This window comes from Scyliorhinus torazame, chromosome 2 (genome assembly GCF_047496885.1).
Source record: "Scyliorhinus torazame isolate Kashiwa2021f chromosome 2, sScyTor2.1, whole genome shotgun sequence".
Lineage (NCBI taxonomy): Eukaryota > Metazoa > Chordata > Chondrichthyes > Carcharhiniformes > Scyliorhinidae > Scyliorhinus > Scyliorhinus torazame.
The window spans coordinates 193,481,758-193,503,854 of NC_092708.1; the positions used below are offsets into that span (position 1 = coordinate 193,481,758).

At 47.2% G+C, this 22,097-nt stretch overlaps 1 protein-coding gene across 1 annotated transcript in view; it reads right to left on the reverse strand.

Moving 5' to 3' along the window:
- Window positions 1-13,369: 13,369 nt before the first annotated feature.
- Window positions 13,370-22,097, reverse strand: part of LOC140407834 (uncharacterized) — a 32,020-nt gene continuing 23,292 nt past the window's right edge. The window contains exon 2 of the mRNA XM_072495075.1: window positions 13,370-14,761. Within this exon, the coding sequence (XP_072351176.1) occupies window positions 13,500-14,761 (1,262 nt within the window). The 3' untranslated portion in view covers window positions 13,370-13,499. The remainder of the gene's footprint in view (window positions 14,762-22,097) is intronic.

Below are 22,097 nucleotides of genomic sequence, written 5' to 3' on the forward strand. Positions count from 1 at the left end.
GCATAGTATGTTGCCTGCCCGGTACCAGGGTGAGCGATATCTCTGACCGGCTCGAAAGAATATTGGAGGGGGAAGGATCCAGTTGTTGTGGTCCACATTGGGAGAAACAACATGCAGAAGATTAGGAAAGAGGACCGTGTTTGGGGATTATCAGAAACTAGAAACTAAATTAGAGAATAGGTCCTCGAGAGTACAATCTCTGGATTACCACCTGAGCCACTTGCAAATTGGTATAGGGATGAGAAAATTAGGGATGTAAACACGTGGCTAAAGGAGTGACGCAGGAAAGAGGAGTTCCTTTTCATGGGGCTCTGGCATCAGTATTGGGACAGGAGGGATCTTTACTGTCGGAATGGTCTCTACCTGAACCAGCCTGGAACCAGAAAAGATTAAATAGGGTGATCACAAGGACTTTAAACTAGCAAATGGGGGGGGGGGGGGAGGAGTGTAAAGTTAATAATTATACAGATTAATGGTAACCAAAGCAGCAGATCAGCATATGAGGAGAAGGTAGAGGTTGATAGGATGAACAGACAGGACCAGTCTAACGACTACAGGAGGGGAAAGGAAACTTAAAAAATCAAAGTAAAATGACTGTGAGAGTGGAGTTGGGGATGAGGCTGAGTGTTAGCTGAGATTAATAAAGGAGGTCAATGTGTGAAAAGCGCAGAGCACAAGAAAATCCTGCAAAGGAAAGACAAATCTGTCGGATATATTTAAAATCTTTATACCTAAATGCAGGCAGTGTTCGGAAGGAGTGATCCTTTTGGAAGGAGTGATCACAGCATGCTAGAATTTCAAATTCAGGTTGAGCAAAAGAAGACTGAGTTCGATCCTAGAGTTTTAGTGTTGGGCAGAGGTAATGATACAGGCCTGAGAAAAGAGTTGGCCCAAGTAGACTGGGCACAAATAATTGAGGCAAGGACAGTTGAAGAACAAGGCGGATGTTCAGGGAAATATTAAATACCTCTCAATTAAAGTATATTCCTGAGAGGAAGAGGAATTGTAAAACAAAAAAAATGTTCCATGGCTAAATGAGGAAGTCAAGGAAGACATAAAGGCAAAAACTAGAGCACACCATACTGCAAAAGCTAGTGATAAGCTGGAGGATTGGGAGAACTTTAAAGTTCAACAAAAGGTTACTAAAAAATAAATCAAAAGAGCTAAGATGAACTATGAAAGGAAACTAGCTGAAAACATAAACACTGATACCAAAAGCTTCTAGAATTATTTAAGGAGGAAGAGAATAGCTAAAGTAAATATTGGTCCTTTAGAGGACGATACTGGTGAGGCAATAATGGGGAACACGGAGATGGTGGAGGCACTGAACCAATATTTTGCCTGTCTTCAAGGTAGAAGATAATTTTACAAAAGCTTACAATACAAGGGAACTTGGCGCAATAAACATCACAAGGGAGAAGGTATTGAATAAACTAATGGGATTAGAGGCAGATAAATCTCTGGGACCTGCACCCTAGGATATTAAGGGAGGCAGCAGCAGAGATAGTGGATGCATTGGTTATGATATAATAATCTTTATTGTCACAAGTAGGCTTACATTAACACTGCAATAAAGTTACTGTGAAAAGCCCCTAGTTGTCACACTCCAGCGCCTGTTTAGAGGGAGAATTCAGAATGTCCAAATTACCTAACAGCACGTCTTTCGGGAGGAAACCGAAGCACTGGGAGGAAACCAACACAGACATGGGGAAAACATGCAGACTCCGCACCGGCAGTGACCCAAGCCAGGAATCGAACCTGGGACCCTGGCGCTGTGAAGCCATAGTGCTAACCACCATGCTATTTCAGAATTCCCTGGATTCTGGAAAGGTCCCAGTGGATTGGGAACATGCTAATGTAATACCCCTATTCAAAAAGGGAGAGAGGCAAAAAGTAGGGAACTATAGACCGGTAAGCTTGACCTCTGTTGCGGGGAAGTTGCAGGAATCAATCATTTAAGGGGGAGGTGACTGAACATTTGGAAAGACAAAGCTCAATCCACCAGTGTCAGTATGGTTTTATGAAGGGTAAGTCATGCTTGACAAATTTGCTTGAGTTATTTGAGGATGTAACCAGCAAGGTGGATAAGGGGGATCCTGTGGATGTGGTATATGGAGACTTCCAGAAGGTGTTTGACCTTTTGATCCAGAAGGTGAGATCGCAGAGGATTAGGGGTAGAATACTAGATTGGATTGAGGATTGGCTGACTGACAGAAAGCAGTGGGTCGGGATAAATGGGTCCTTCTCTGGCTGGCGAACTGTAACTAGTGGGATGCTGCAGGTGTCAGTCCTCGAACCTCCACTGTTCACAATCTATAAAAATGATCTGCAAGCAGGGATAGAGAGTAACACAGCAAAATTTGTGGATGATAGTAAAATAGGTGGGAAAGTAGGCAGTGAAGAGGAGATGAAGATTTTGCAAACAGATATCGGCTAGGAGATTGGGCCAAAATTAGGCAGATGGAGTTTAATGTAGATAAGTGTGAGGTTAGCCATTTTGGCCGAATTAATAGAAAAACAAGTTATTATCTAAAATGGAAAATCAATTCAGAAGGATCTGGGTATCTTTGTTCATGAATTGTAGATGGTGTGCAGGTAGAGCATGTAATTAAAAAAAGCAAATGGAATAATAGCGTTTATTGCAAAAGGACTGGAGTATAAAAGTAGAGAAGTGTTGTTGCAATTGTATAGGGTGTTGGCGAGACCACACCTGGAGTATTGTGTCCAGTTTTGGTTTCTTTATTTGAGGAAGGATGTGGTGGCATTGGAGGCAGTTCAGAAGAGGTTCACCAGATTGATTCCGGGGATGGTCACACAAGGAGAGATTAAACAGTTTGGGCTTATACACGCGAGTTTAAAAGGATGAGAGGGGATCTGATCGAGGTATATAAAGTACTAAAAGAGATTGATAAAGTAAACGTAGACCAAATGTTCCCCTTATGGAGCAGTCTAGAACAAGAGTCACAAAAAAAGGTCAATAGGCGGGAGATTTAAAACTATGAGGAGGGCTGTGAATTTGTAGAACTCGGTGAAAATCTGAGTCATTAAATGGTTTCGAGAAGGAGATTGATATATTTCTGATACAAAACAGGTTAAAGGGATATGGGGAACAGGTAAGGAAGTGTATTTGAGACCAGGAAGAGATCAGCCATTATCTGATTGAATGGTGGAGCAGAATTGCCTACTTCTGCTCCTAATTCCTATCCCTCTCCGGACATCCTACACCATCCCTCCCCATGCACCCTGCACCCTCCCTCCCTCCGCGGGAGTCAGAGGAATTGTCCAGAGTATTTTTTACCTTTAATGATCCTGGGCCTTTCCTTGATACTTTAAAAAAAAATGTCTCCCTCTCCCAAGAGATGGTGTAGGGGGTGGAGTATTAAGCCACAATTCTCCTGTCATGAGTGTGGGTCAGGCTTGACGGACATTTCCATCAACATTGCGTATGTCTATCCATTCCAGCACTACCTGAAGGTAACATATGTCAGTATCGCTCTCTACTGGTGGGAGGCACACAGACAGTCTAAGAAGGTTGTAAACATAACCTGGCCCTGACCCAGGTACATGGGGTGAGATTCTCCACTCCCGCACCGGTTGGGAGAATCGCCTGGGCCGCCAAAATTTCCCGGGACGCCGGTCCGACGCCCTCCCGCAATTCTCCCAAGCGGCGGGAACGGCCCGGTCGAGTTTCGCGGGTCGCAGGCCGGAGAATCGCCGGAGACACCCAAAATGGCGATTCTCCGGCACCCCCGCTATTCTCAGGCCCGGATGGGCTGAGCGGCCAGGCCAAAACGGCGGGTTCCCCCCGGCGCCGTCCACACCTGGTCGCTGCCGTTGTGAACGGTGCGTGAAAGTTGGGGGGGCGGCCTGCGGGGGGGCGAGGGGGGATCCTGCACCGGGGGGTACCTCAAATGTGGGGTGGCCCGCGATCGGTGCCCACCGATCGTCGGGCCGTCCTCTCTGAAGGAGGACCTCCTTCCTTCCGCGGCCCCGCAAGATCCGTCAGACATCTTCTTGCGGGGCGGACTTAGAGAGGACAGCAACCACGCATGCGTGGATGACGCCCGTTATGCGGCGCCGGCCGCGTTATCTATGCGGCGCCGCCTTTACGCGGGCGACAAGGCCTGGCGCGGGTAGATGACACGGCCCCGATCCTGGCCCATTGTCAGGGCCTGAATCGGTCGGGATCGGGCCCGTTTCGCGCCGTCGTGAACCTCGACGGCGTTCACGATGGCGCGCCCACTTCGGCGCGGGAGTGGAGAATCCCGCCCATAGAATTTGCAGTGCAGAAGAAGGCCATTTAGCCCATCGAGTCTGCACCGACCCTTGGAAAGACCACCCCACTTAAGCCCACACTTCCACCCTATCCCTGTAACTCAGTAACCCCTCCTGACCTTTTTGGACACTAGGGGCAATTGAGCATGGCCAATCCACCTAACCTGCACATCTTTGAATTGTGGGAGGAAATGAAGCACCCAGAGGAAATCCACGCAGACACGGGGAGAATGTGCAGATTCCGCACAGACAGTGACCCAAGCCGGGAATCAAACCTGGGACCCTGGAGCTGTGAAGCTACAGTGCTAACCACTGTACTACCATGCAGAACCACACAGAAGGATACCATTCAGCCCATCAGGCCCGTGCCAGCATTTCTTTGCAAGAGCTATCCAATTAATCTAACACCCCCTGCTCTTTCACCAGAGCCCAGAAAATGGATTCCCCTATCAAGTATTTATCCAAATCCCTTTCAAAAGTTCTATTGAATCAGGTAGCACATCCCAGATTTGATTTGATTTATTCATTGTCACATGTACCGAGGCACATTGAAAAGTATTGTTCTGCTTACAGTCCAGAGAGATTGTTCGATACATGAAAATAAACATAGAACATACTTAAATACACAATGTAAATACATAAACATTGGCATCAGGTGAAGCGTACAGAGTGTAGTACTACTCAGTAGAGTAGAGAAGATGTGTCAAGAGATCAGTTCAGTCCATAAGAGAGTCATTCAGGAATCTGGTAACAGCGGGGAAGAAGCTGTTTTGAACCTGATAGTGCGTGTTGTCAGCCTTTTGTATGTACTGCCCAATGGAAGAGAGAATAACCCGGGTGGGAGTTTTTAAAAAAAATTTCTTTATTCTCCTTTTGCACATTTTCTCCCAAATTTACACCCACCAACAATAAACAATAATCAGTAACAAATATGTCAATCCCCATATCAACAACAACGATCCCATCCTCCCACCAAACCCCAAACATTAGCCCGCGTGTTCACATAAACAAATGACAAAAAGGAATCAGGAATCACCCATAGCCACCATTAACACACACTGCCCCCCTCCCCCCAACCCTCCCACCACCCCCTCCAACTAATGTTCGATTTTATCCAGTTCTTGAAAGTGCATAATGAATAATGCCCATGAATTGTAGAACCCCTCCATCCTTCCCCTCAGTTCAAACTTAACCTTCTCAAGAGTCAAGAATTCCAACAGGTCCCCCCGCCCCCCAGGGCACAGGGTGGTGAGATTGCTCTCCAACCCATCAGGATCCGTCTTTGGGCGATCAACGAGGCGAAGGCTACAACATCTGCCTCCACACCCGTTTCCAACCCTGGCTGGTCCGACACCCCGAATATGGCCTCCCGGGGGCCTGGATCCAGTTTCACGCGCACCACTTTAGAAATTACCCTAAAAACCTCCTTCAAGTAATCCTCTAGCTTTGGACAGGACCAAGACATATGAATGTGATTAGCGCCCCCCCCCCCCCCCCCCCCCCCCCGCAACGTTCACACACATCTTCTACTCCTTCAAAGAATTGACTCATCCTCGCCCTCGTGAGGTGTGCTCTGTATACCACCTTCAGCTGTATCAGCCCCAACCTTGTGCACGAGGTGGAGGCATGCACTCTCCGGAGCACCTCACAGCAGAACCCCTCCTCTATATCCTCTCCCAATCCTTCCCCCCACTTTGCTTTGATCCCTTCCAGTGGTGCTTTCTCCGCTTCCAAAATGGCCCCGTAAACCGCTGACACTACACACTTCTCCAGTCCCCCTGTCGTCAACACCTCCTCCAGCAATGTGGAGGCCGGTTCCACCGGGAAGCCCTGTATCTCCTTTCTGACAAAATCTCGAACCTGCATGTATCTAAACATTTCTCCCTGCTCCCAGCTCCTTCAGTCCTGCAAACCGACCCCATGTGTCTTAATCCCCTTCTCCTCCCATTGGGTGGGAGGATCTTTGATTATGTTGCCCGCTTTCCCAAGGCTCGGGAGGTGCAGGCCGAGTCAATGGATGGGAGGCGGTTTTGCGTGATGTACTAGGCTGTGCTCACCAGGCTATGAAGCATCCAGATAGGCTGCTCTCTATAGTGTACCTGTAAAGAGTCAATGTGGACATGCCGAATTTCCTTAATTTCCTGAGGAAGTATAGGTGCTGCTGTGCTTTCTTGGTCGTAGCATCAACGTTGGTCGACCAGGGCAGATTGTTGGTGGAAGATCATAGCAAACGCGCTGTGTTTATTTAAAAAAATCTTTCCTCATCTCTCTCCTGGATTTTGTGTGCTCCTCCCTGCTGCTGGAAACACTAATTTATTCTCTCCTAATTTTGATCACCTCTATTAAATCCTCTTTAATCTTCTCTGCTCTAAGGAGAACAATCTAGAATTAACTCGGACGTTTGTCCGACGTTTGGAGTATTGCGTACAGTTCTGGTCACCGCATTATAGGAAGGACGTGGAGGCTTTGGAGCGGGTGCAGAGGAGATTTACCAGGATGTTGCCTGGTATGGAGGGAAAATCTTATGAGGAAAGGCTGATGGACTTGAGGTTGTTTTCATTGGAGAGAAGAAGGTTAAGAGGAGACTTAATAGAGGCATACAAAATGATCAGGGGGTAAGATAGGGTGGACAGTGAGAGCCTTCTCCCGCGGATGGAAATGGCTGGCACGAGGGGACATAACTTTAAACTGAGGGGTAATAGATATAGGACAGAGGTCAGAGGTAGGTTCTTTACGCAAAGAGTAGTGAGGCCGTGGAATGCCCTACCTGCTGCAGTAGTGAACTCGCCAACATTGAGGGCATTTCAAAGTTTATTGGATAAACATATGGATGATAATGGCATAGTGTAGGTTAGATGGCTTTTGTTTCAGTGCAACATCTTGGGCCGAAGGGCCTGTACTGCGCTGTATCGTTCTATGTTCTATGTTCTATGTTAGTAACAAACTTTAGTAATATGTTTTTTGAACACCAATAGATACATAGAAGGTAGGAGTAGGAGGCGGCCTTTTGGCCCTTCGAGCTTGCTCCGCCATTTATCACGATCGTGGCTGATCATCCAACTCCATAGCCTAATCCTGCTTTCTCCCCATAACCTTTGATCCCATTTGCCCCAATAGATCTAATTTAATTCCAAAATTCATTTTTGCCATTTCAATTCAATTGCTGAATTGCTGTTCAATTTTTAGCTGCCATCAGCATTTCCAGCCTTGGCTGAATCTTGGATATTTGGCGCCATCTTTTGGTCATTTATCGGGAAAACATGTCTGAGTCAAGGGTTCTTTAATAATGATCTTTATTAGTGTCACATGTAGGCTTACATTTACACTGCAATGAAGTTACTGTGAAAATCCCCGAGCCGCCACACTCCAGCGTCTGTTCGGCTGCACGGAGGGAGAATTCAGAATATCTAATTCACCTAACAAGCACGTCTCGGGACTTGTGGGTGGAAACCGGAGCACCCGGAAGAAAACCACGCAGACATGGGGAGAACATGCAGACTCTGCACAAACAGTGACCCAAGCCTGGAATCGAACCCGGGTCCCTGGCACTGTGAGGCACAGTGCTAACCACTGTGGTACTGTGCCACCCATAGATAGTGTTATACCATCAGTCTGCCCAACAAGAGAGCCTAACCATTGCCCTTCGACATTCAGTGGCATTATCATCGCTGAATTCCCCATTATCAACATTGTGGGGGTTATCATTGCCAGAGAAATTGGATCTGTAGGGGTTCTATGGGGTGTATCAATTTTTTTAAAAGGGGATGGCACGGTGGTTAGCACTGCTGCCTGGGACCCAGTTTCCATTCTGGCCTGGGTAACTATGTGTGGAGTTTGAACGTTCTTCCCGTGTCTGCATGGGTTTCCTCTGGGTGCTCAATTTGCTCCCACAATCGAAAAATGTGCAGGTTAGGTGGGGTTATGGGGATAGGGCGGGAGAATGGGCCTAGGTAGGGTGCTCTTTCAGAGTGTCGATACAGACTCGATGGACATGCATCACCTCCTTCTGCACTGTTGGAATTTTATGGAAATGGAACTGGATCAGCTGTGTCGACAAGAGCAGGTCAGGCTGGGAATCCTGTGGTGAGTAACTCACCAGCTGCCTCCCTAAAGCCTGTCCACAATCTACAAGGCTCAAGTCAGGAGTGTGATGGAATACTGTCCACTTGCCTGGATGAATGCAACTCCAATAACACTTGAAGTTTGACACCATCAAGGACAAAGCACCCATTTGATTGGCACCCCATCAACCAACTTACCTCTGGGTGAAATGGATAAAAGCACAGAAAGGGAAGAATGTTCTTAATGATTATGAATGCACACTCGAAATGGCCAGAAGTCACGATGACTGAGCAGGCCATTGAAAACCAGAGGAAATATTTGGAAACACGAGAGCAGATTGCCAGTGATCGTTTACTTTGAAGGGGGTTTGAGGACTACTTAAAAGAGAACTTGCTCCCTGTGTACACTTAGAACATAGAACAATGTCAAGCCATCAGCTCCATATCATCCTGCAACAAATGGATTGGCCGAACATTTTGTGAAATCTTTAAAGCATTCTATCAAAGCGCTGAAGGACGAGGGGACATTGGCAAGAAGATAAAACAATTTTCTGGGGCGGGATTCTCGGTCGGCTGGAGACAGAATCACAAAACACGATTGGGAGAAGAATAGGTCTTGATGCCAAAATCATGGTGGGCACCAGGTACACGCCAAATCGCAATTCTCTGGTGACTCGACAGCGCTGTTAATGCGTGCCACTCCGCAAGTACAGTAAACACTGACCCAGTATACTCCCGTGGCTGGGCAACTCCCCTCCCCGAAGCGCAATTCAGTCCCCACCCCAGGATTTTCTGGGTTCCCACCCCATTGTACAGGTAACTTGCAACCCCCCCCCCTTAAAAAAAGAGAATCCCTAAAAAAAAGAGATTCCCCCTTCTGGGGGGCTTCCTGCCAGGGGTCTCTCTTCTGGGTGGCTCTTGGGGGGTTTCTTAATTTAGGGGGTGTGGTGGGTATCTTTATTTAGGGGGTCTTGGGCAGCACGGTGGCGCAGTGGTTAGCACTGCTGATTCACAACGTCGCGGTCCCAGGTTCGGCCCCAGCTCTGGGTCACTGTCCATGTGGAGTTTGTACATTCTCCCCGAATTTGTATGGGTTTCGCCCCCACAACCCAAAAGATGTGCAGGGTAGGTGATTTCGCCACGCTAAATTGCCCATTAATTGGAAAAAATTAATTGAGTACTCTAAATGTATTTTCTTCTTAATTTTGGGGGTCTCTGGGAGGGTTCTGGTGCAGGTAGGGTGCATAGGTCTTGCATTGTGTGTGGGGGGGGGTGGCCCTCCGATGGATATTTGGGGCAAATCCTTTAAAAGAGTTATCCCCTTGGTCTACCATTGTGTCAGGACCACACTTGTTAGGACTTGCACCTAATCTCGCCCACATGATTCCCGGGGCTTGAACCTCGATCCCAGCGCAGGTGGGAAATGGATCGGTGCCCTCCCTGACTCTGGATTCTCCACCACATCGGGAACTCCGCTATCGGCGGTGGGTGGCACAGAATCTGATAATGAAATGATAATGAAAATGAAGACACAAGACAATTGTTAAACGCACACGTTTCCTCACGAAGTATCCGGTGTCATGATCCCCTCCAGAAACATGATTTTTGAAACTTTATTTGAAACCAAGTTTTCTGGCACATTGCAATTTACAATAAACTCAGACAAACTGTTTTCCTTTTATTTGGTTCAAACGTATTGACAACTGCTCTAGTTACCATTTGCAAACAAATAATTTGCCTTTAATTTTTAAAACGTCTGCACTCCCATGTAGCTCATTGGCTCATAGAATGGTTCGAGCACAGACGGAGGTCTTTTGGCCCATCATCCGTGCTGGCTCTCTGGAAGAGCTAGTTCCCACTCCACCACCACCACCATCCTCACCCTCTTCCCACACCTCCACAAATAGTTTCTCTTCAGGTGCTGTGGGATATTTCGGTCCCCTCAATGGTGACCCTCCTGCGACACAACCCGCCGGCAGAGAGTGCGGGGCAACACAAAGCCCCCAAGGCATCGGAGGGACCGGAAGATCCTGCCACTAGCCAATGGTGGGCCACCTCCGCCACAGGAACACATGCCGTGTTTGGTGGAGGGGGAGGCTGGAAAATCCCACCCAATAACTGACTTTCTTCAAAGAAATATAATAGCAATTAGGCAGCACGGTGGCGCAGTGGGTTAGCCCTGCAGCCTCACAGCACCGAGGTCCCAGGTTCGATCCCGGCTCTGGGTCACTGTCCGTGTGGAGTTTGCACATTCTCCCCGTGTTTGCGTGGGTTTCATCCCCACAACCCAAAGATGTGCAAGGTAGGTGGATTGGCCACACTAAATTGCCCCTTAATTGGAAAAAATTAATTGGGTACTCTAAATTTAAAAAATATATATAATAGCAATTAAGTTATTTTAAACACTTTGGAGTTTTTGATCATAAGATTATTCTAGTCAATAACATATGAATTAGGAGTAGGCCATTCAGCCCCTCGAACACTTTCCACCATTCAATAAGATCATAGTGGATCTTAGGAGACAAGTTAAGAATTGAACACAATCCTCCAAAATGAAACCTTTCTTATAGCTGGCAGAACATGGCTAAAGGATTCTGAAGGCATTCGTTTTGCATTCGTTTCCCCACCAAGTTTTGATTTATTTTATTAAAGCGCAGCATTCTGGTCATTTTAAAACACATTCATACTTCACAATTCCTAGATTTGTAATCTTAAAGTAAATTAAAACACGATGACATTTGACTTTTCAACAAACCACCACGCACAGTTGGGGAATAAAGGCCATTTGATTGACAGCCAAGTCTTGTCCAATGGGGGAAATTAGTCCATTCCCTTTCCAATTGGTGTAGAAGGCAGGGGCAATGCGGCATTGGACGTGTTTGGCGACCCATGGCTGAAGTATTGGTTGGGGGTGGGGTGGTTGGAGGCAGGAGATTGTGTGATGATATCTCCAGGAAAATGGCCAACCAGAACAGGCAGCCAAAAATCTTGCTGGCACTCCCATTCGCCAATTGCACCCACAATCTGTTCTGTTGACCCTCCAATTCAACCTGCTGCAATCCCTACAGTGCAGGAGGCCATTCGTCCTATTGAGCCTGCACACCAACTCTCTGAAAGAGCACCCTACCCAGGTCCATTCCCCTGCCCCCTCCCTGTAACCCCACCTAATCTTTGGACACTCGGGGGCAATTTAGCTTGGCTAATCCATCTAATCTGCACATCTTTGCACATTCTCTTCCACCTCAACCACCCACCCCAGTTGTAGCTGCTGCTTGGCTTTTACCCTCATTCAAACTGGTACTTTCTGCTTCCCTCTCCAGGCCCTCGAATGTTCTGTATGAAGGACACCAGGCAAATAGTATAATGGGAGCCAGAAGAGGATAATGGGCTGTATAACATATTTCCCATCATTTGCACCAACGCGCTGTTGATGGTAAAGAATATTTAGGGATCCTTGTTGTGGAGTACATTTTTAAAAGCCTTGAGGAATTTGTGGAGGAAACTTAAATTTCAAAAGGCTGGCATCCACCAGATATGACAGCAATCAAACACATTGTTTAAACCATGCCCATGGGACACTTCAAAAAAAGATTTTCAATGCCACAGGCCCACAGTAACAAAGTGATTTTTTTTTAGCTCCTTAACACCCCTCACCTGAGGCTTATGTCTCAGCCATGTTGCAAATGAGGCCAGGAGTAGCCAAAATATTGAAATAATCCTGAGGCATGGGCTATAATAATAACAATAATTTATTATAATAATTATTATTATAATAAAATTATTATAAATTTTGAAATGCTCCAGAGCTGCATAGATGGGTTCCAACAATAAGCTATGCTCCTCCCCTGTGTGGAATTAACCATACAGTAGAGCTATTTTAAAGCTGTCCAGGCTATTGCTTTATGAACTTGAGCAGGTATTAATTTGGAAGCATTTTGAGTTAGAAGGTTTGGGGGGGGGGGTGCCTTCAACTCTGCTTCCAGCTCGTGACATCTCAATGCAGTCCCTGGGGGAGTGCTGCATTGTCAGGGGTGTACTGACAGTCTCAGATGGAGGCCTTGCCTCCCTGCTCAAGAGAACATTAAAACCCCGTGACACTTTTCAAAGAGTAGGTTCCATTTTCCTAACCAACATCCATCCCCCCCCCCCAAACAACAGCGCCCAGATATTGGTCACCTATCTCCTGATTGGCAAACCCAGTTGGGTGAAATTCGATTGCTCAATTTGCCTTCAAAGCATTCTTCAAAAAATTGTGCGACACATCAAGAGGACTCTTAGAGGCGTGCGATATAGTTATATTAATTCCTTCTTCATCTTGTGGAGCGTGTTACACAAGGGGAACAATAGGAATTGAATATTGCATGACAAGGGAGCCATGTTTTCCAGAGACACTGTTCACCACACAATTACTCTGTGGAACACACAGCTCAGCCTTTGCAATGTTCTTCTGACCAATGTCCCTTTTAGTTTATGCAGGTCCCCTGTCTAATCGAGCATTTGCTCCATGCCGCTCTTCTATGCAATGACTTTTTTCGGCCCTTACAGCTTCCTCGTGCCATATACAATCGAGTCAATGAAATTCCCCCACGGAATTCACTGCTTCGTTCGTGCACCAGCCCCTGGGTAATACTCTACACTGTTCATGCACATACGGCTGAGGTTGCCAACACGTATGGATTGCCCTGGAAGCTCACAGATACTGTCACAAGCAACCCGGGCGAAAAATCCTAAAACCGTTCCTCTTAAACGTCTCTGTGCTTCACCCCATTTCCTTCCGTTTGTAAAGTAGTTTTAAGGTGTGGAGGTGAAAGAAAAGGCTATTTCGTGGGGGTGGGATATGGTTGGCAATGGGAGGTCGGGTGATGAAACCTCCAGGAATATACCCCACAAGAGTTGGGGCGTCGAGTGCAGAGCGTATTCGCCACAAAACTGTCAGGGGTATAGAAGTAAAGCAGTCCTCGGCCCATCACACGAGCCGCAGACATTAACATGGCATGGAATTGAAATAAAATTAAACACATATAAGACTGATGTTTAGAACATATTGTACTACAATTCAGCATCCAATAATATACAAGTTCTAAAATTCATATCTTGAAAGTTCAAGGGGCTTCAGCTCTAGGGCGTCGTCTACAAATCCTGCTCCCGCACTGTCTCAGTCACTTAAGATTCAAGATCCAGAAACTGTCGTTTCCTTTTCCTGTTGGTTAGAACCTCTGCTTTTGGCGGGGTTTCTACAATGCGGGAGCCGTGCTTTACTGCTATTCTACTCTTGAGACTCAATGACGCCCAGCAGCTTTCATCATCTGATATGTCCTCGAGTTCCAACAGCATCTGCAAGTTGACTTGCTCGGGTTTCAGGTTGTAAAAGGAGTGATCATTGGGGAATCCACGCGGAAGACTGGGAGTTTCAATGCGGGCCGAGGGCATCGGCCTCTTGGCCAACGTCAGTTTAACAGTGGCACAATGTTGCGTCTCCAATGCAGAGAAGCCAGAGTTCTCCTCCTTTGGCAGGGCCTCCTCGTCGACCTTCCCGTTTGCCCTTTTCTGTCTCTCCTTGTTCCTTCCTTTGTTTTGCACGTGAAAAGTTGGAGCTTGCTCCTGTTCTGGAAGGTGGCCACTCAACGCCGGATGTTCAAAGAGTTCAAAGTCAAACATCATCACTGCATCTTCAAACGTGAGCATCATCAACTTCTTCTCACATTCCTCATTTTCGTCCGTTGAACCAACGCCATCCCCTTTTCCACAGCCCCTCTCAACTTCTTGGTCAGAGCTTTGGGCCTGGTGATGCCCAATGGGATGTCGTCCCCTGTTCTCTTGTGACAGGTCATCATCGCAGGCTGTAAGGTTGAGAATTTGGCCTGTGGCAGGTTCAGATTCAACTGTCTCAGATTCGGAGATAACATCAAAGTCATACTGTGTTGGCGCATGGTGGTACTGCTGCTGCTTGCTGAGGGGGTGAACGACTTCGGCCTGCACTCCTTGAAGGACCTGAATTTCCTGAGACTGGTAGTGTTGCCTCTGCTTCCAGTCCAGCTGTCGGAATTGCTGCAACGGCAGGCAGTGTGCATTGGCGTTGCCCAGGGATGGCAAGGGTGCCTGGGGTTGACTGGCTTGGCTGCCTGATGACCTTGGAGCGTAAACCGCATTCCGCACCTGGATGGGCAGTGTGGTATAGAATGTCTGACTCCCTTCATAGACGGTAACGGGCGGCTGCTGGAATCGAATGCTGTGCTCGGGAGGTGGAAGCAGAACATAAAGAGAGAAGTGAAAATCGGACGCCTGAGGAACCGCCGTTGTCAGATTCTGAAGGGTGAAAGGCACCGGGTTTGAATATCGGGGTAAATCCATTCGGGTACTAGGCTGCTCTAAGCTGTTCATTTGTCCCAGATCATAGAAATAATCGACTGGATGTATAAGAGGCCCTGCAAAAGGTAAAGAAATAAGAATCTGATTGTTATCGCAGTGTATGTATAAATGATCTTACCCATAGCTGGAAGAGAGAGAGTGTGAAACTCTGCTTTTTACTTCCATTTGACTCCATTATTGAGCCTGCAAGGCATTGAGGGTTTGGCCATTCTACCAAGTTATGGTAAAGCTTTTGAAATCACTGCCCAGTTCCCGACTGAAGGATTGTATGTGGTTCTGGAAGGCCTTGGGAACGGCACAGAACGGATATCAAAATAGAAGATGGGAGTTTTCCCCTCAGAGGAGAGAAGGTTAACAACAGCAACAACTTGTGTTTATATAGCACATAATAAAATTGCCCAAGTCACTTCACAAGAGCATTATAAAGCAAAAGGTGACACCAAACTTCATACGGTGATAGATAGTAGGGGAGATGGCCCAAAGCGTGGTCAAAGAGGTAGGTTTTTAAGGACCCAAAGAAGGACAGAGAGGTCGAGCGGCAGAAAGGATTAGGACCTGAGTAGCTGGAAGTACAGCCACCAGTAGGAGCTTTAACAAAGGCACCAAGAGTATGAGGGGTTTTGATAGAGTAGATAAAGTTACAAATACGGATAGGCTTCCGGTTTTGACCGGGGTTAAATTTGCAGGAAGGCACACCCCGCTAGAACCAATGTCAGGGGCTCTAAACAGTTCCTGGGCAGGTATTCCTTCCTGGCAGCACTCATAACACAAATGGGCCCATTGGCAATAAGACAGACTATGTTAAGGGGATGGTGAGATAGTCTAGAATCGGGCCACCAGCTGCGAAAGAAGATTTATAACTAAAAGTAATGAGGACAGAAACACCTTTAACATTTAACATTTAGGGCAGGAGGAATTGAGAAATTTCAACCCCAGAAATTCCCAGGGTGTGGTCAATCGGTGTTTTAGGTGGGATTCAAAATTCCATTGTGAACTTCTGGTGGCGACATGTAGGTGGAGCTCGCCCATTAGGTGACTCCTACGAGAATTTTTGGACTTTTATGCCCGGTCTCAGGGGTAGTTTTTGGATGAGCTGGTGTGGGAAGTCATAAGGAGGTTGAGGAATGTTGAAATCCCAGAAGAAAGGTACTGGAAAGAAGGGGACGAGCGAAAGGGGGCGCCGGTGAGTGCTGCTGAGAGTCCTGCAGGAAGAAAGATGACGGGGGCTGGGTCGTCGGGTGGGACCACCCCCTTCACGGTGGAAACTCTAACCGAGATGATGTCAGTGCAGTTCGAGAGGCTGTTTGCCAAGTATTTGGAGATGCTTCGGAGGGAGATGATGACCTCACTAAAAGAATAGGTGGAGGAGGAGATCACTCCAGTAAAGGAGGCAGTGATGAAGACGTTGACGGCGGTGTGGGAGCAAGGAGAGAAGTTGAAGGGGGTGGAGGAGGCTCTGTCGCAGCACAGCGACCAGTTCACCTCAATGGGTAAGGAACTGTGGAAGGTGGCGGAGGCCAACAAAGGGCTCAGAGCCAAGGTGGACGACCTGGAGAACAGGTCGAGGCGGCAGAATTTGAGAATCATGCGTCTGCCCGAGGGGGTGGAGGGCCCGAGGCCGACTGAGTACTTTGCAAAGTTGTTTGCTAAGTTGATGGGGGAGGGGGAATAACTCTCCCGCTACGAGTTGGACAGGGCACATCGGTCGCTCAGGCCGAAGCCTAAACCAAATGAGCCACCTGTTAGATGTTTAGCTGCTGTTGTATAAAGAGTCAAAGGTATTGCTCCTTTTACAAACACCTTTATTTAACTTTAACAGACTCTGCACAAAACTATATCTTCACATCACCTGACACAAAGGCCACCTGAAGCCCCTTTACATAAATCAGTGTCACCTGAATCCGCATTACATATCAGTGTCAATTATTGGATACTTAACATAAATGAGACAACTAATTGGAATGTCTCTTAACCCATTACTTAAGTCTACCCTTCCTTGGAGAAAAAAAAATTATTAGGTGAAAACAAAATTACAAGAAACTCAAAAACACACTCGCAATTTCCCCTCTTCTTTTTTTTTTGAAGAAAAAAAAAAGTCACAGAAACAGGCGCACTTCATTAACAATATCCAAAAGTTTCTGTGAGCTAGCCCCCCTTTTTGTAAAACAGTCTAACAATTGATAGCTACTGTCGACCCATGTAATTTTTGCTATTTCCCCTCTGTCCAAGACCTGCTTCAAACTTGCGATGTCTATCCTGAACCTTTTTTCATTGACACTTTTTGTAGATGCACATTTTCCCACAGGGATTTATTGTCAATGTGACAGTCAATAGGTATATTACCCAAATCCCCTAATCCCAAAATTTCTGTCAATATCTAAGATACATAAAAAGCCATATCCACCGCCTCTACAAGGCTTAACGTCTCAGCCGCCAAAGTGCTTTTGACCACTCTCCTTATTTTCTTTGTTTCCCACACAAGAGGGCAACATTTACCATTGTTCCCCAAAAGGAAAATTATAAAACCTCCTGCGATTGAAACCCCATCACATAAATTTGCATGGGATGCATCACTATAAACTATGAGTTTCAAGTGCCTAAGGTCACCTAAAACCGGGAGTCTCAAAACACACTCCTGCATTTTTAGTTTGGCCAATGCTTTATTTGCTCTTATTATGTCTTCCACTTTGGGATCATTCATTTTTATACTCAACTCTAAGACATCAAAATTCACATCCGGTCTAGTCTGTCTACCTAACCAATTCAGTTGCCCAATTAAACTTCACAGTTGCTCTTTTTCCATCTTTGAAACCATTGCGTCTTTTTGTGAAACCCAGCCATGACTAATTGCTATTGGGCTGATGCTTTCCAAATAAGATTGCTGACGTAAAGTTGCCCCTAACTTAGTCTGTCCGATTTCCAGTCCAATATATTTAAATGCACCGAAAGCCTGACTTCCAACCCTGAATTCTTTCCTCAAACCAGAGATTACAATAGCTTCAAAATCACTAGTCCCACCCCACAAAAAATCATCGACATGCACCATAAAGATGCCAGAAAGATTTATTTTGTAGTGCCGGATCTGCTTTCAACTGGCAACAGCCTAACTTTAACAAAACTGACCTTACCGAAAAATACCAGACTCAGGCGCATCATTTCATCCATATACACATTTGTTCAACTTCCAGAGTACCACTTCTGTGCTAGCTGCCTCTTTAGGACAGAGAAAAATGTCTCTCTGGAGCTGATGCCCCTGCAAAAAGGCAGCTTTTATATCTATAGATTTGCATTCCCATGACTTTGTGGCTAATAGAGCCAAGAAGATCTTTTTTTTAATAAATATTTTATTGAAAATTTTTGGTCAACCAACACAGTACATTGTGCATCCTTTACACAATATTATAACAACACAAATAACAATGACCTATTTTATAAACAAAAAATGAATAAATAATAAATAACAAAAATGAAAACTAACCCTAATTGGCAACTGCCTTATCACAAGTAACACTCTCCAAAAATATAATTTAACAGTCCAATATATAATTATCTGTCGCAACGACCTATACATATTATACAGTATATATTAACAACCCTGAGAGTCCTTCTGGTTCCTCCTCCCCCCCCCCCCCCCCCCCCGATCCTGGGCTGCTGCTGCTGCCTTCTTTTTTCCATTCCATCTATCTTTCTGCGAGGTATTCGACGAACGGTTGCCACCGCCTGGTGAACCCTTGAGCCGACCCCCTTAGAACGAACTTAATCCGCTCTAGCTTTATAAACCCTGCCATGTCATTTATCCAGGTCTCCACCCCCGGGGGCTTGGCTTCTTTCCACATTAACAATATCCTGCGCCGGGCTATTAGGGACGCAAAGGCCAAAACATCGGCCTCTCTCGCCTCCTGCACTCCCGGCTCTTGTGCAACCCCAAATATAGCCAACCCCCAGCTTGGTTCGACCCGGACCCCCACTACTTTTGAAAGCACCTTTGTCACCCCCATCCAAAACCCCTGTAGTGCCGGGCATGACCAAAACATATGGGTATGATTCGCTGGGCTTCTCGAGCACCTCGCACACCTATCCTCCACCCCAAAAAATTTACTGAGCCGTGCTCCAGTCATATGCGCCCTGTGTAATACCTTAAACTGAATCAGGCTTAGCCTGGCACACGAGGACGACGAGTTTACCCTGCTTAGGGCATCTGCCCACAGCCCCTCCTCGATCTCCTCCCCCAGCTCTTCTTCCCATTTCCCTTTTAGTTCATCTACCATAGTCTCCCCTTCGTCCCTCATTTCCCTATATATATCTGACACCTTACCATCCCCCACCCATGTCTTTGAGATCACTCTGTCCTGCACCTCTTGTGTCGGGAGCTGCGGGAATTCCCTCACCTGTTGCCTCGCAAAAGCCCTCAGTTGCATATACCTGAATGCATTCCCTTGGGGCAACCCATATTTCTCGGTCAGCGCTCCCAGACTCGCGAACTTCCCATCCACAAACAGATCTTTCAGTTGCGTTATTCCTGCTCTTTGCCACATTCCATATCCCCCATCCATTCCCCCCGGGGCAAACCTATGGTTGTTTCTTATCGGGGACCCCCCCAAGGCTCCAGTCTTTCCCCTATGCCGACTCCACTGTCCCCAAATCTTCAGTGTAACCACCACCACCGGGCTTGTGGTGTAGTTCCTCGGTGAGAACGGCAATGGGGCTGTCACCATAGCCTGTAGGCTAGTCCCCCTACAGGACGCCCTCTCTAATCTCTTCCGCGCCGCTCCCTCCTCCTCTCCCATCCACTTACTCACCATTGAAATATTAGCGGCCCAATAATACTCACTTAGGCTCGGTAGTGCCAGCCCCCCCCTATCCCTGCTACGCTGTAAGAATCCCTTCCTCACTCTCGGGGTCTTCCCGGCCCACACAAAACCCATGATGCTCTTTTCAATCCTTTTTTAAAAAAAGCCTTCGTGATCACCACCGGGAGGCACTGAAACACAAAGAGGAATCTCGGGAGGACCACCATCTTAACCGCCTGCACCCACCCTGCCAGTGACAGGGATACCATATCCCATCTCTTGAAATCCTCCTCCATTTGTTCCACCAACCGCGTTAAATTTAACCTATGCAATGTGCCCCAATTCTTGGCTATCTGGATCCCCAGGTAAGGGCAGCACGGTAGCATTGTGGATAGCACAATTGCTTCACAGCTCCAGGGTCCCAGGTTCGATTCCAGCTTGGGTCACTGTCTGTGCGGAGTCTGCACATCCTCCCCGTATGTGCGTGGGTTTCCTCCGGGTGCTCCGGTTTCCTCCCACAGTCCAAAGATGTGCAGGTTAGGTGGATTGGCCATGATAAATTACCCTTAGTGTCCAAAATTGCCCTTAGTGTTGGGTGGGGTTACTGGGTTATGGGGATAGGGTGGAAGTGTTGACCTTGGGTAGGGTGCTCTTTCCAAGAGCCGGTGCAGCTGTATAGAACCTTAGTTAGGCCACACTTGGAGTATAGTGTTCAATTCTGGTCGCCACACTACCAGAAGGATGTGGAGGCTTTAGAGAGGGTGCAGAAGAGATTTACCAGAATGTTGCCTGGTATGGAGGGCATAAGCTATGAGGAGCGATTGAATAAACTCGGTTTGTTCTCACTGGAACGAAGGAGGTTGAGGGGCGACCTGATAGAGGTATACAAAATTATGAGGGGCATAGACAGAGTGGATAGTCAGAGGCTTTTCCCCAGGGTAGAGGGGTCAATTACTAGGGGGCATAGGTTTAAGGTGAGAGGGGCAAAGTTTCGAGTAGATGTACGAGGCAAGTTTTTTACGCAGAGGGTAGTGGGTGCCTGGAACTCACTACCGGAGGAGGTAGTGGAGGCAGGGACGATAGGGACATTTAAGGGGCACCTTGACAAATATATGAATAGGATGGGAATAGAAGGATACGGACCCAGGAAGTGTAGAAGATTGTAGTTTAGTCGGGCAGTATGGTCGGCACGGGCTTGGAGGGCCGAAGGGCCTGTTCCTGTGCTGTACATTTCTTTGTTCTTTGTTCTTTGTTTGTTTGTTCTTTGTAACGAAAGTCCCTTGTTACCTTCCTCAACGGTAGGTCCTCTATTTCTCTACTCTGCTCCCCTGGATGCACCACAAACAACTCACTTTTCCCCATGTTCAATTTATACCCTGAAAAATCCCCAAACTCCCCAAGTATCCGCATTATTTCTAGCATCCCCTCCGCCGGGTCTGCCACGTATAGTAGCAAATCGTCCGCATACAAAGATACCCGGTGTTCTTCTCCTCCTCTAAGTACTCCCCTCCACTTCTTGGAACCCCTCAACGCTATCGCCAGGGGCTCAATCGCCAGTGCAAACAATAATGGGGACAGAGGGCATCCCTGCCTTGTCCCTCTATGGAGCCGAAAATATGCAGATCCCCGTCCATTCGTGACCACGCTTGCCATCGGGGCCCTATACAACAGCTGCACCCATCTAACATACCCCTATCCAAAACCAAATCTCCTCAACACCTCCCACAAATAATCCCACTCCACTCTATCAAATGCTTTCTCGGCATCCATCGCCACTACTATCTCCGTTTCCCCCTCTGGTGGGGCCATCATCATTACCCCTAACAGCCTCCGTATATTCGTGTTCAGCTGTCTCCCCTTCACAAACCCAGTTTGGTCCTCGTGGACCACCCCCGGGACACATTCCTCTATTCTCATTGCCATTATCTTGGCCAGGATCTTGGCATCTACATTTAGGAGGGAAATAGGTCTATAGGACCCGCATTGTAGCGGGTCCTTTTCCTTCTTTAAGAGAAGCGATATCGTTGCTTCAGACATAGTTGTCCCCTTTCCTTTGCCTCATTAAAGGTCCTCGTCAATACCGGGGCGAGCAAGTCCACATATTTTCTATAGAATTCGACTGGGAATCCATCCGGTCCCGGGGCCTTTCCCGCCTGCATGCTCCTAATTCCTTTCACCACTTCTTCTACCTCGATCTGTGCTCCCAGTCCCACCCTTTCCTGCTCTTCCACCTTGGGAAATTCCAGCCGATCCAAGAAGCCCATCATTCTCTCCCTCCCATCCGGGGGTTGAGCTTCATATAATTTTTTATAAAATGTCTTGAACACTCCATTCACTCTCTCCGCTCCCCGCTCCATCTCTCCTTCCTCATCCCTCACTCCCCCTATTTCCCTCGCTGCTCCCCTTTTCCTCAATTGGTGTGCCAGCAACCTGCTCGCCTTCTCCCCATATTCGTACTGTACACCCTGTGCCTTCCTCCATTGTGCCTCTGCATTGCCCGTCGTCAGCAAGTCAAATTCTACATGTAGCCTTTGCCTTTCCCTGTACAGTCCCTCCTCCGGTGCTTCCGCATATTGTCTGTCCACCCTCAAAAGTTCTTGCA